Source organism: Eumetopias jubatus, unplaced genomic scaffold (genome assembly GCF_037043125.1).
Source record: "Eumetopias jubatus isolate StellerSeaLion01/CBP00866 unplaced genomic scaffold, mEumJub1_p1.0 scaffold_6, whole genome shotgun sequence".
In the NCBI taxonomy this organism is placed as follows: Eukaryota; Metazoa; Chordata; class Mammalia; order Carnivora; family Otariidae; genus Eumetopias; species Eumetopias jubatus.
In genome coordinates, this window is record NW_028274812.1 from 19,916,755 (window position 1) to 19,931,988 (window position 15,234).

The window sequence follows — 15,234 nt, forward strand, 5'->3', positions numbered from 1 at the left end:
TGACCCCCAGCAACCAAAAGCAAAAGCCTTTATGTGAGTTGTGCATACTATATCTAAAGCCTCGAAAACAGGGACCTGGCAGTATCTGTGGTTACAGTTTTCCCAGAGAATTCATAGCTATCAGACAAGTCCATTTCCCAGAGAATCCAGAGCTATCAGACTATAAATTCCTGAGCAAAATCTAAGAGAAGTAGTAGTAACTCCGATCTGAGGTACAGGAAGTTACTCCTAATTTTTTAAACAAATATTGGTTCACTTGTAAGATCCAAATGCATTGGAGGAAGCGACAATTTAATACTGGGTTTTTTCCCAATTTCCCAAGACAAATTTAATATGAATCAGGAAATAAAGTCCACAGTTACTCTACCCAAAAGGTCTTTGGACATTTAATAGCAGTTACAATAATACTTCATAATCAATAAAGCATCATCAAAATGCTTTCTTTAATGTTATTACATTAATATCAATTATCTACAAGGAGAAATTCTGTTTCATGGTCAGTGTTCAACTTTAATGTCACCCCTGTCTATTTTTCATGTGAAGAGACTAAAAAAACAGGGTCGCCTGGGTGGCTCAGTCGTTAAGCGTCTGCCTTCGGCTCAGGTCGTGATCCCAGGGTCCTGGGATCGAGCCCCACATCAGGCTCCCTGCTCAGCGGGAAGCCTGTTTCTCCCTCTCCCACTCCCCCTGCTTGTGTTCCCTCTCTCGCTGTGTCTCTCTGTCAAATAAATAAATAAAATCTAAAAAAAAAGTAGCATCAGATTACATATAATTGGTTCATAAATTGTTAAACTACTGTCAAGTTTTATATCGTGGCAGAAGAGATCCCTGTTTATGCATTGTAAGCAATAGAGTGAAATTTAAATGCTGAATTAAAATGTACATTTTCCCAAGAAGAAAATATGAGAATCTTATTAACAGCTTCAGAACGTGCTTCCTCTAAGTAGTATACCATTTTTTTCTTTATAGCCAACAAACGATATATTCTAATGAAAACAATATCACATTTATAAACATGTTTTTATTCATTAATATTAGAACCTTTGGAGAATATATGGAAAGTAACTATCTCATAAAATAATTTTATGCATATTAACAAGCTTTACCTTCAGTAAAAAACACCATTTCCTAAAGAAGAATGATTTCTCATTTTAACTAAAATTCAGTAAAAAAAAAAAACCACCTGTGAAAACAAAACACCTACTTAAAGGCTATGCACTTACTCCTCTGAGTATTTCTACTGGTTTTTGGTATTCTCTGCCTGTGGGTTTTCTCTTTTCTCAACTACTGCTACCATGACAACAACCAACAACACATTGCCATGTAGTGCACACTTGCTCTGAGCCTGACATGGCACCAAATGAGTGGCAAATGAGACCTCATTGTCCATTCATGTGTAAGACTGAAAGGAATCCAGAAATGACAGGTGTCATTGAAACTAAGTATAAACTAAATCAGAGATGTGTACTCCGAAAGACCCTAAACATAAGATTTGCACAATAATCAAATATATGATCCAAAAGTAACCACTTGCCTATTGCTTTTAGAAAAGGGCAGTCTGAGTTGTTGCTTGGCTCAACTCATTTGAACGCTAACGTGACTTTTATGCATGTGAAGGATGACAGATTAAATACTTTAGAAAGATAATCACATTAAATATCTAAGTATAGTGAAAGAGGATTTTTTTTATGCTTTACTCACTCAAAGAGCCTTAAATCAATGATGATCATCATTTGGCAGTGGGCAAAAAATATACCCACAATGGGAGATCTCTAGGGAATAAAATATATGACTTTGAGTTCCATTATTATAACATATTGGATCTTTTGAAAATGTTTTTTGTATTTTAATGTCTTAAAATAGGATAGAAGTTCTTTACCAGGTATGAGATAAGCCCCAATCAAAGTAAAAATGGAGCAGTAGGAAAAGTTTGGGGAAACCCAAAAAAATGTAGACAAGAGGAAAATTCTTACACCTCAAAGCCAGGACTTCTGATTTCTAAAATCAACCTGAGAAAGGCTAGCTTTGTCTCTGAGCCCTTCGCAGTCAGCTGTAGTCTCAGTCAAATAGCAGAGAGGGCTGACTAGTAAGTCAACCCCCTATGTGATATAAAAAGGCCCAGCAGGAAGCACACAGTATGAAGGAGGATAAAGATATGAACAGAGGCATAGCATGAGTGGGAGAGAAGCCTTGTTGTCCAAAAGTGGCTGAAAAAGCTTTTCCAAGCCAGTCTATTGCATGCAACCAGGAGATAAGTTAGACCCAGGGATAAAAACCCTGGATTCTCATAGTGGCTTCTCTATTAACCAATTGCACTGACCTGGATGAACTCAGAAGTCCCTTCTTTCTATTTCTCTCAATAGAACATTTAATCGACAGCTATTATATTCAAGGCACTAGACTATGAGCCAGAGATTAATTTTTCTCACAGGATACGACAGGAACCAGGTGCCTCAGAATTTGCTGGGTCCCATCTCAGAACTAGTGAACAGGAATCTCTGCAAGTGGGTAATACCTGGGTAATTTTTAGGCATATTAAAGTTGAAAACCAGTTTTCTGCGACAGAATAAAAATATGAGTGAGATACAGTTTTTACCTTCAAATGTATTCTAATCTAACTTCCTTTTCTTTAAAAAAGGTCTTTGTACTAAATAATTTCTAAAAGCTTTCTGACACTCATTTTAGATTAACTTTTTCTAACAAGATTACCATTTTACAAGTACTTTCACTGAATAAGTAAAATTTTCATTATGTGACCTGGTTCTACTTACCCAGCCATTTTTGATGTGTTCTGAATAAGTCATACAATTTTTTAGTTGCTATTCTTATTTGGGAACAGATGAAAAAGTAAAAAACCATCAGAAATGTTTCCTAATTATTTTCAACAACACCCAGGGAGGCAGAGGATCAGGAGTCAGTGAACTGGGCTTTGCTTCTATTTGCATGACCTTGGGCACACAAGTACACCTCTTTGGGCCTCAGCTTCCCTTTCTAAAAGGAGGGATGAGATTACTCACATGACAAAGTCTCTATGTACTCAGATGACAGTTTCTATGGCTCTATTACTCTTAAAATTTGTGAAAAGTATTTGTGAAACACCTCTCATGTGTGAGCTCATGTCAGGATCCATGGAAAACAAAATTCATATATTTGAACATTGCTCTTATGAAATTTACAAACTCATATAATCCATCCATATGATACCCATTGATTTTACTAGTAAACCATCTCTTGCATTCATATACTCATCCATTCCTGCTGCAGCTGCCTTCATCCATGCCCTCTGAAATTACTCACTTGAACCAATGCAATAGTTCCTAGCTTCTATTTTTCTTCTGGTCTCACTACACTCTTCAGACTGCTAGTAGGAGCATCTTTCTGAGACACAAATATCATGGTATTATTTGCTAATTTAAATTCTTCAATGGTTCTCCTGTGCTTAAAGCCACAGTCCAAACCCTCAGGAAAACGTCATGCAGAAGCTTGTTACCAACTTTACCAGTCTCATTTCTGGTCTTTGCTAGGTCCTTGTGTCTACCAACCAACCCCATACACTTATTTTGTGGTTTTCCCCAAATGTGTTACAGGCTTTCATTTTCCCATCTTCTACTTTTTCTCTGGAATTTCATCTCTTTATCTGCCTAACAAATTTTATGCACTATAAATATCTCTTTTATATTAATAACAATTTTATATTATTTTTACATGTTTCTTCCCTGATAAGTTTTAAGCAAAATAAAGTAATAAAGCAATATAAATTTAAAGCAAAAAAAAATACTGCCTCACACATAGATGTTCGAGAAATGTTTTTAAATATAAATGCAGGTAACTAGAAATATCTTCAAATAAAATTTTAAAAAAGAAAAACAGAAAACAACTGGTACACCAGAATACTCATTTAATACACTTTTATTTAGATTTAAAAAAAAATACATGTTCATAATAAAAAGAAATTCTTTTTAAATGAACTTGCCTTTCAATATGGATCATGGAAAACTTATAAGAGGGTTCTGTGTGCTCTTTGACATGAGCAATAAAAAGTGCTCACTGTAAATAAACATCAAAAAAGACATGAGCTGCTCGCTCACATTTTAAACAATGGGCATATTGAGAAGGCCCATAGTTAGGGACAAGGTCTGAAGTGAGGCACTTCCTACCTGTTAGATCTGCACTGGGCCACCACCCCAAGTCACAGGCTTTGCAGGTGAATTCATCTTGCACGTATTCATTCTCTTTGCAGGCCGTGCAAATCCAGCAGCAACTCACTTCTCCTTTCCGTATGACCTGTAACACAGGGATAGTCCATATGCCTTAAAGATGGTCTCCCCAGAAAGTCTTCTATTTCAATATGGAGTTGTTTTCATACTACAATAAAAAAAGAATAATTCTTCAAAATATCCTATATGCCGAGGAACCTTAACTACATGCATTCGAATATACCTGATTATCTTTAGAGTTCAGATGTGAATTTCAATTCATTCCATGCTGGGTTTGGAGGTTTTTCAAAAATAATGTCTTTCATAAAGGGAATTGATAACATTATCTTTTTCAGAGTTAAATAAAATGAAACCATTGAATTTTATTATTTATACTCATTTGTATTATCCCCAGAAAAATAAAAAGAAGTTTTTCTTCTCTGAAAGAGCAATGTTTAACCACAAAAGTTCTTATGTAATATTTTCTCATTAATTCGTAAAATCTGAGGAATTATGGAATTTTATAATTATGAAAGTCTGAGCAACTTTATATACATAAAAACAGAAGGATGGCTAAGAAAGTCAACCCTATTATTGGCCCTGTGACTTGCTCTGGTGAACTTAAAACATTATGTAACTTGTTGGAAGAAAAATTACTAGTCCAAAATTACTGAAGAATCATACATTATTGGAGTAGTTTAAACTTTCTCCCATTTTCAATCTGTTTGTTAAGCATATTTCGCTTGACCGGATACCAAAAAATGTCAAAACATTTAAAGTGATTTTCTTGTAAGCAGCATGTATTAGATCTTGTGTTCATCTCCAGTCTGAGAACTTTTGCCTTTTATTGAAGTGTTTCATACATTTACATTTAGTATAATCATTGGTGTGGTTGGAAATGAAAATTTAACCAGATGCTGGACATTGTGTACATAAGGTATAGTGTGCTGGATGTTTCTCCTTGAAGAAGTATTGGCCTTTGTTCCGGCAGGCAGCTGACTGCTTGTGAGCATTGTTTTTAATCTTTTAGGACAAGTCTAGAAGAGTCTCTACTCTAGGAATAACTAAGCCTCATTATTAAGGTGTGACCACCTGGGGTTTCTACTTAATTCCTTGTGTATTCAACAAGGTATCTCCACTCCGGCTTGTGGAAAATGAGACCATTCTTGGATCTGCGTAAGTTCAGGGTTTCCAGCTCCCCAGTAATTTTTTTTTTCACCTGAACTTTTTGAATTCTGCCCTATTCATGTGCAGACTTGTGTTCAGTCAAATGCTTAAGAGAACCTGTATGCTAACTTCTAGGACATTTTTTCTGAATAGTTCTATCCCTTACACTACACAACAAATTCTCACTGCCATGGCCTTCCTAAACTTTCTGTCTTCTTAAATTATCAAGATCACCAAGCTCTGTGTTCTCTTTCACTGAACAACAATAAGGAAATTGCCTCCAGGCAGAAAGCCTGAGTGATTTTAGGGTTCACCTTATTTATTTGCCTTCACTTCCCTGGAATCAAGGTCATGCACTGTTTTCCAATGTCTGAACACAGTAATTTCATATATTATGTCAAGTTTTGTAGTTGTTTACACCAAAAGGCAGTCTGGGCTCTGTTACGCTTTCATGGCTAGAAGCACAAGTTCTTCCCTAATACATTAAACATTATTAAATGTTTTCATATGCAAAATCAGAAATTAAATTTTAAACATTGCCATACCTTAAAATCATACAAACTTTAGACTTTGTGAAAATAAACACTATCTTCTCACAGAGTAGGTCAAAATTTATACCCCTATCTTTGAATTACATATAAAATATCAAATGACAGTATATTTTCAGAAAATGTAAAAGGTTTTCTTTTTTTTCTTTTACTTTCAGATAACTTCAGAAAGTAAAATCAAATTAAGTCTTTTTTAAAAAACTCCCTGCAACCTCAAAATAAGCATGGGAAATTTACATTCCAGATAATAATTTTTTAAGTGATATGAGAAAAATTGAGTAAATGAATACTGCTTTCTTATTTTAATTGGCATAAAAGTACAGTAAAAGCCATCACAAAATACTGTATCTCCCATTAGTCAGCTTTGTCTCTTTCTCTTTACTATAAAAATAATGCTACTAATTCAACACATTTAAAAGGTGGTAATGCTGAACAAATTGATTTATGCAGGATGAATAGTGAGGGTAGATCCTGTGAGTAACTGGCACTTGGAAAGTATTTAAAATTAGGTTTTCTATGACTGAATAAATGATTAGCCTATCCCTTTAATAAATAATGAAAATGGAGCTGCTTAAATAGAGTTATATTTTATGACTCCTTCTTTATTCTGTCACCAAGTATGTGTACTTTTGGCATACACATCTATAATATCTGGTTTGTCTTTTTTTTTTTTAGAGAGGGTGGGGAGGGTCAGAGGGAGAGAGAAAGAATCTTAAGCAGGCTCCATGCCCAGCGCAGAGCCCAGTGGGGGGCTCTTTCCCACAATCCTGAGATCATGATCTGAGCCAAAATCAAGAGTCAGATGCTTAACTGACTGAGCCACCCAGGAGGCCCTGACTTGTCTTTTCCATCTCTCAGTCACCCCTCTAGACTGCAGTTTTATTATTTTACACCTGAATTCTGGTCCTTGTCTCCTAATCATATAACATGCTCTAATTTCTTCTTGCACTAGAGTAACATGCATACAGCTGCCACGATCACCCAAATAGGCCATGGGCTCCTCAAGAGAAGGGACCAAGCTGACTTTCATCGTTTTCAGATCATAGTCATCAAAGGACAGATATGTACCAAAAACACACAGTAGGCAGCCAATGGATGGGTACTGAAAAAATCTTTTTTAAAAAACTACAATTAGGCCATTCAAAGAACTTTAGTGCCTCCCTGCTCCAATACCTTTGCAATATAAGCTCTTCAGTCAGGCATTCACTTAGTCCCTGGTCCTTGTTTCTGCACCTTACTTTGTCTGTTATTAATTTCTTACATAAGTCTTCCAAATGAGGACAGAGCCTCTGTGCCAGCCAGCCCCTCATTGTGTCTTCATTAATGTCCACATAACTGTTTGTTTTATTTGTTTTGGAGGGAGGTTTCAAGTACAGTAGAGACATCATTGAATTTGTGTTTCATCTGACTTGCTTTCTATAAGGAGTATTCTGGCTGCTATTGGAGAACAGAGTTTAGTTTTATTTGTTTATTTATTTTTTTGGAGAACAGAGTTTAAAGAGAGAGAGAGAGAAAAGAAAGAATGTGTGTGTGTGCATTTTATATGTGTGTGTTTTAATCCATGGTCCTCACATGGAACCATATAGTAAACAAATAAATATGTTTTAATGAAAGAATGACTATTACCTTCCATTTAGAATGTCATCTTTTCTCCATCAGTCCATCTGTGTCACTACTTTCAAGGGCAGATACATCACAAGCTCCAGACAGTATTTCTGAAGCAGTAAATGCTTTCAAACATTGCCTTACTTATAATTCTCTAGTAGCTAAAATACAGTTGGTCTTTTATTACTACAAGCTAGATTTTGTCCTCTAATTTTTTCATATCCATATAATAGATATGTTTCTTTCAGATACAGTTTTTTAAAATTCTTGTTATTGTCTCTAATTTATATCCAAATCTTCCCAACAGCATATTATTGATTATTTTTATATTTTCTGTATTTTTATATGAGTCATGCTTACTGATATTTCTTTTGTATGTATAGTGGCCCCTCCTGATCTATGGTCAGTCTTTGTCCAGAAGCATATGATCCTCCTGACATATTATCAGGAGATCAATAGTAGCCTGACACTACATCACGGTGCCTACCTACATCATTCACCTCACTTTATCTCATCACATAGGCATTTTATCATCACACATCATCACAGGAAGAAGGGTGAATACAGTATAATAAGATATTTTGAAAGAGAGAGAGAGACCACATTCACATAACTTTTATTACAGGATATTGTTATAATTATTACATGTCATTATTAGTTACTGTTGTTAATCTCTTACTGTACCTAATTTATAAATCGAACTTTATCATAGTTATGTTAATCTAGGAGAAAACATAGTATATATCAGGTTTGATACTATCTGTGGTTTTAGGAGGAGGGTGTCTTGGAACATATCCTCAAGTAAGAGGGGACTACTATTGTATATATTCAATAACTGAATAAAGGATTTTTTCACTTTTGTCACAAGCAAACACTTTTTATGATAGCTCTGAGTCACAATAACAGTTTTGATATTGTACTGAAACTGCCCTTGAAGGACAAGGCTTACTAAGGCCCAGAACCTGCTTTGATTCTTGTTATGTCCTGTGTACATGGTGCTGTTTATTGTTAGTGAGACCAGGTGAGCTGCTGGTACACACAATGCCATGATTCAATTACACAGACCCTGTAGGAATCTTAAAGTATTTATGCAAGGAAATCAAGTGTTCATTTTGTGACTAAGTTTCTGAAGGAACCTGAAATGGATTTTTTAAATTAAGGTTTTATTTAGAAAAAGAATATGGGCACCTGGGTGGCTCAGTTGGTTAAGTGTCTGACTTGATTTCTGCTCAGGTCTTGATCTCAGGGTTGTGAGACAGAGCCCCTTGTCAGGCTCCAGACTCCATGGGGAGTCTTCTTGAGATTCTCTCCCGCTGCCCCTCCCTCTGCTTCTCCCCTAACATGCATGCATGCTCTCTCTCAAATAAATAAATCTTAAAAAAAAAGAATGAAAGAAAATAAATAGCACCAAGAGAATATAATGAAGGAAAGGTAACTGTGAATCAGAGGAAACAGAGAAAATTTTCTTCAGAAAAGAAACGTCTGAAAGACTAAACAGAATAAAGAAACAGAGTCTACTCTAATTAGGACTGTTGGAGAATCAGCTGCATGAGAGAAGAGTTAGCGCTGCCCTCCTCTGTTCCTACCATGTCCTGTAGGAGAGCTGGGGCAACAGTCAACTTGAATACGGATGTTTTTCTCCCACTGCACTGAGTTCCTCAAAGGAAGGGGCCATGTTTAAGTTTCCTTTGCATTCCCGGCACTAGTGAAGTACGGAAGCTGAAGGGACTCCATTTCAGAAAAACTCCATCTCTGCTGATTTTTTCTGGGCCTCTTTTACTCATGTTCCATATTTTGCCTCTAAATAACCGAAGCTCTGTTCTCATTTCAAGGGGGAAAAAAGAAAGTTAATCATTCTCTGAATTTTGTTCTAGGCCCCAAATCCCCAATAACAACTAAGAAAAGCCAGATCCCAAACATGTTCCAGGACATTCGCTTCAAACAAACCTCGGCTGATACTGGCATCAATAGTTTTAGCTTCGCTAATTTATGGAATAACACCTGTTGTTCACCTGACACTCACCTCGATTTGACCCTACCCTGGATTTCTGAAGAAACATGTACCCTAGATCCTTTTCTAATATAAACCCCTAGCCCCAAACAATGACAAGACTCATTCTCCCTTCCTTTCCGAGTCTCCCAGATACTCTGCTATTCTCTGTCACTCACGCTATTCAATAAACTCTTCTTCCACTTTCTCTGGCTCCTGGTTTGTTTTGTTTTGTTTTTTTCATGTTTGATTTCTATCCTGCGCCAAGCCAAGGGCCCTCTTAGCTGGTCTTGTGGGACCCTCCTCTGGATCCTCAGACCCAACCTGCCTATATCACTAGCCTGGTTCTTGGCACATATTAATTACTCAATAACATAGATGGAAGAAAAGAGGAAAATAATATAGACTATGACATAAACAGAAGCAATGGAAATGAATTCAAAGAGAATGAAAAATAAGAGTAAAATGGAGAAAACCTTACAAAAACTAAATAAAAAATACCAATAAAAAAAACCCCACATTATAATTTATTATAAGGAAAATATAATAAAAATGATATAGGAATATAAAATCATCACAAGAGCAGACATATATTGAACCAGGCTATGTCCTAGGACCTCTGTACAGAATTACACTAACCCTTCACAACTGCTCCAGGGGATGGAGTTAATTATGTGTGTTCTGCAGATGAGGAAGTCACTGCAGAAGGGATCCATCTCTTGTGCAAATCTCAGTAATGTTATCTTCAGTTATTTCCAAAAGCTAGGCTCTTCCCAGTATCACAGTGGCTGCCAGGGTAATGACATATTTTTCTGAGAGCCAAAATTATATCTCAGAGGTTGGTAGACATATACTCAATTAATCAACCTTTGTTTAGTGGCCCAGTGAGCTAGACATGGTGCTATGCATGGGATAAATTTTTGAAAAACCCGATTGTTAAGGCTAAAGAGCTCAAAATCTATTGTAATGTGTTAGTGTAGCACCTAGGGGCCACATTTAAAGAGAGACTCTCCCTCAGGGTTGTGTAAGTATGCACCCTGCACTTGCACAACCTTGAGAGTGAGTGCCTCCTTAAATTCTTATACTTCAATAAATGTTTACTTACAAAAACAAATGGGCCCTGTTTCTGCCACTGTCACTGTCCAATATCATGTGATTAGCCCCAGTACCTATCAGGACTCATCCCCAAAAACTGGCAGGCTGGGTCTGAAGCTAGGGTGTTCGCCAAGAACTTCAGTAAACATGTGATCAGCATAGACTCTGGTCAACGTATGAGAGGCAAAGATGTAGGTATTACTCAAAGTGGCTGTGGATAAATTAATAATTCCAATGAATTTCTCATTATGACTAGGGCATGCAGAGTTTCCTCCTCAACCAGAGGGATTATAGTAATTTCATGTTTTCACATGTACAATAAGATACAAAAAAAAAGTATTTTATCTTCTTTTTTTTTTAAATTGTAGCCAATATGTTTTTAGTCACTGGAGCAGATCATATCATTGGTATGTAATCACAGCCTTCTCAGATAGAATTTTTTTATATATATATTCCCGTGGGCAATTTATATTCAGATCTTGCCATCCTGCAGTGGAATTTAGAAAGTATTATATAATGGACAAACCGTATCATCATTTCACTGGTTGCCAAAATGGCTACATTAACTATGAACAGTTTAAGTGGGTAGTTTGCTTTGATTCACAAGAGAAAGAGAAAGCAGAGGTGGATGGGACAGTTGTGGTTGATGATGTTATTGCTAACTTCTTAGCTCGGCTCACGGTTGTATGAGAAAAATCTTATTCTGAGAAAACACAAGCTGACATATTAAGGTATGGAGTTTCATATTTGTACCTCACTTTCAAATGCCTCAGGGAGAACATAGTGGAAAGAAAAAGAGAGATGAGGGTAAAGAAATTAAGAGAAGGGTGAGGGGAGAGAAAATACAGTGAAGGATTCATAGTTACTGAATGTAGTTGGTGGCTGTATGAGTGGTCAAGTTAATGTGTTTTTTCATGTTTGAAAGTGAGGAAAAAATGAGGGAAGTATTAACTAGATCAAAATTATGAGCAAATAGGGAGAAAGTTGAACAAAAATAAAAATACTCATTAGAGATATGGGAAGTATCCAAAGAGAATTCACAGTTAGTAGGCATGAGATAACTTCAAAAAATCTCTGAAAGCTCCAAGCAGATATACAGAATTACATCCAGAGTGGGTGGTGGGGTTAGGCCATGACACACCCGTGCAAGCCACGTAGTGACCAGAGAGTAATGACTGCACCGTGGGAACATTTGCTCGAGGTAGATGTCAGTCTAAAATGATTCTCTTGCCACAAAATTCAAGACAAAATTCCTCTTCCTACTGCCATGGAGGGAAGACAGCATACTCAAGCAATTTCAAAGCACATGCACAGGAGGAGAATGAAACTATTCCAAATGCTATGGCCTAGGATATAAAAACAAAAATAGCTACAAGTATGAAGAAGTACAGCTACAATATGACACACTTTGAACTCTGAATTTTGAAGCAAATGCAGATGGAAAAACTGAACATAAAATAATTTGTCCTGCAAGATCCATAACGTAACCCAGAAGAAAAGCAGCAGGTGAGCTGATTCAATGTGAGGGAGGGAAGAGTGCAAGAGGGTGCATCATATGAGCTCTTCCCACCCCACTGCCTGAACCTCTGAATCCCACGTATTGGGATCAAAGTGATAGTAGTATCTCATCAGGTGGTGAATTACAAGGAAATGATGTTATAGCCTCTCTTTGGTTATTTTACATTTTGATGAAAGTTTTGCAGTGTTTTCATCATTTCAAAATAAATGGAATGATAACACTTTTCAAAGTTCATCTATCTGATTTCACATAAAACAATGTTTCATATTCTATCACATTATCAAAGTTGTTTTTCTCCCTGAGGACATTTATTTTTTTCCCTTTAAATTTTTTTATTGTAATGTTAATCACCATACACTACATCATTAGTTTTTGATGTGGTGTTCCATGATTCATTGTTTGTGCATAACACCAAGTGCCCCATGCAGAACGTGCCCTCTTTAATACCCATCACCAGGCTAACCCATCCCCCCACCCCCCCCTCCCCTCTAGAACCCTCAGTTTGTTTTTCAGAGTCCATAGTCTCTCATGGTTCATATCCCCCTCCGATTTCTCCCCCTTCATTCTTCCCCTCCTGCTATCTTCTTTTTTTTCTTAACATATATTGCATTATTTGTTTCAGAGGTACAGATCTGTGATTCAACAGTCTTGCACAATTCACAGCGCTCATCATAGCACATACCCTCCCCAGTGTCTATCACCCAGCCACCCCATCCCTCCCACCCCACCCCCACTCCGCAAACCTCAGTTTGTTTCCTGAGATTAAGAATTCCTCATATCAGTGAGGTCAGATGATAATGTCTTTCTCTGATTGACTTATTTCGCTCAGCATAACACCCTCCAGTTCCATCCACGTCGTTGCAAATGGCAAGATCTCATTCCTTTTGATGGCTGCATAATATTCCATTGTGTATATATACCACCTCTTCTTTATCCATTCATCTGTCGATGGACATCTTGGCTCTTTCCACAGTTTGGCTATTGTGGACATTGCTGTTATAAACATCGGGGTGCACGTACCCCTTCGGATCCCTACATTTGTATCTTTGGGGTAAATACCCCGTAGTGCAATTGCTGGATCGTATGGTAGCTCTATTTTCAACGTTTTGAGGAACCTCCATACTGTTTTCCAGAGGGGTTGCACCAGCTTGCATTCCCACCAACAGTGTGGGAGCGTTCCCTTTTCTCCGCATCCCCACCAACATCTGTCGTTTCCTGACTTGTTCATTTTAGCCATTCTGATGGGTGTGAAGTGGTATCTCATTGAGGTTTTGATTTGGATTTCCCTGATGCCGAGCGATGTTGAGCACTTTTTCACGTGTCTGTTGACCATTTGGATGTCTTCTTTGGAAAAATGTCTGTTCATGTCTTCTCATTTCTTGATTGGATTATTTGTTCTTTGGGTGTTGAGTTTGATAAGTTCTTTATAGATTTTGGATACAAGCCCTTTATCTGATATGTTATTTGCAAATATCTTCTCCTATTATGTCGGTTGTCTTTTGGTTTTGTGGACTGTTTCTTTTGCTGTGCAAAAGCTTTTAATCTTGATGAAATCCCAATAGTTCATTTTTGCCCTTGCTTCCCTTGCCTTTGGCGATGTTTCTAGGAAGAAGTTGCTGCAGCTGAGGTCGAAGAGGTTGCTGCCTGTGTTCTCCTTTAGGATTTTGATGGACTCCTGTCTCACGTTTAGGTCTTTCAACCATTTGGAGTCTATTTTTGTATGTGGTGTAAGGAAATGGTCCAGTTTCATTCTTCTGCATGTGGCTGTCCAATTTTCCCAACACCATTTGTTGAAGAGACGGTCTTTTTGCCATTGGACATTCTTTCCTGCTTTGTCAAAGATTAGTTGACCATAGAGTTGAGGGTCCATTTCTGGGCTCTCTATTCTGTTCCATTGATCTATGTGTCTGTTTTTGTGCCAGTATCATACTGTCTTGATGATGACAGCTTTGTAATAGAGCTGGAAGTCCGGAATTGTGATGCCACCAGCTTTGCTTTTCTTTTTCAACATTCCTCTGGCTATTCGGGGTCTTTTCTGGTTCCATACAAATTTTAGGATGATTTGTTCCATTTCTTTGAAAATAGTGGATGGTATTTTGATGGGGATTGCATTGAATGTGTAGATTGCTCTAGGTAGCATTGACATCTTCACAATGTCGGTTCTTCCAATCCATGAGCATGGAACGTTTTTCCATTTCTTTGTGTCTTCCTCAATTTCTTTCATGAGTATTTTATAGTTTTCTGAGTACAGATTCTTTGCCTCTTTGGTTAGACTTACTCCTGGGTATCTTATGGTTTTGGGTGCAATTGTAAATGGGATTGACTCCTTAATTTCTCTCTCTTCTGTCTTGTTGTTGGTGTATAGGAATGCCACTGATTTCTGTGCATTGATTTTATATCCTGCCACTTTACTGAATTCCTGTACGAGTTCTAGCAGTTTTGGGGTGGAGTCTTTTGGGTTTTCCACATAAAGTATCATATCATCTGCAAACAGTGAGAGTTTGACTTCTTCCTTGCCGATCTGGATGCCTTTGATTTCTTTTTGTTGTCTGATTGCTGTGGCTAGGACTTCTAATACTATGTTGAATAGCAGTGGTGATAGTGGACATCCCTGCCACTTTCCTGACCTCAGGGGGAAAGCTCTCAGTTTTTCCCCATTGAGAAGGATATTCGCTGTAGGTTTTTCATAGATGGCTTTTATGATATTGAGGTATATACCCTCTATCCCTATACTCTGAAGAGTTTTGATCAAGAAAGGATGCTGTACTTTGTCCAATGGTTTTTTCTGCATCCATTGAGAGGATCATATGATTCTTGTTCTTTCTTTTGTTAATGTATTGTATCACGTTGATTGATTTGCGGATGTTGAACCAACCTTGCAGCCCAGGGATAAATCCCACTTGGTCGTGGTGAATAATCCTTTTAATGTACTGTTGGATCCTATTGGCTAGTATTTTGGTGAGAATTTTTGCATCCATGTTCATCAAGGATATTGGTCTGTAATTCTCCTTTTTGATGGGGTCTTTGTCTGGTTTGGGGAATCAAGGTAATGGTGGCCTCATAAAACGAGTTTGGAAGTTTTCCTTCCATTTCTATTTTTTGGAACAGTTTCAG

General features: G+C 37.3%; 1 protein-coding gene across 3 annotated transcripts in view; it reads right to left on the reverse strand.

Annotated features, from left to right (window-relative positions):
• The window catches only part of GRM1 (glutamate metabotropic receptor 1), a 432,450-nt gene that overhangs the window by 48,695 nt on the left and 368,521 nt on the right, over positions 1 to 15,234 (reverse strand). For all 3 annotated transcript variants that reach the window (XM_028103377.2, XM_028103378.1, XM_028103379.1), the window contains exon 6: positions 4,158 to 4,284. In XM_028103377.2, the coding sequence (XP_027959178.1) occupies positions 4,158 to 4,284 (127 nt within the window). The remainder of the gene's footprint in view (positions 1 to 4,157; positions 4,285 to 15,234) is intronic.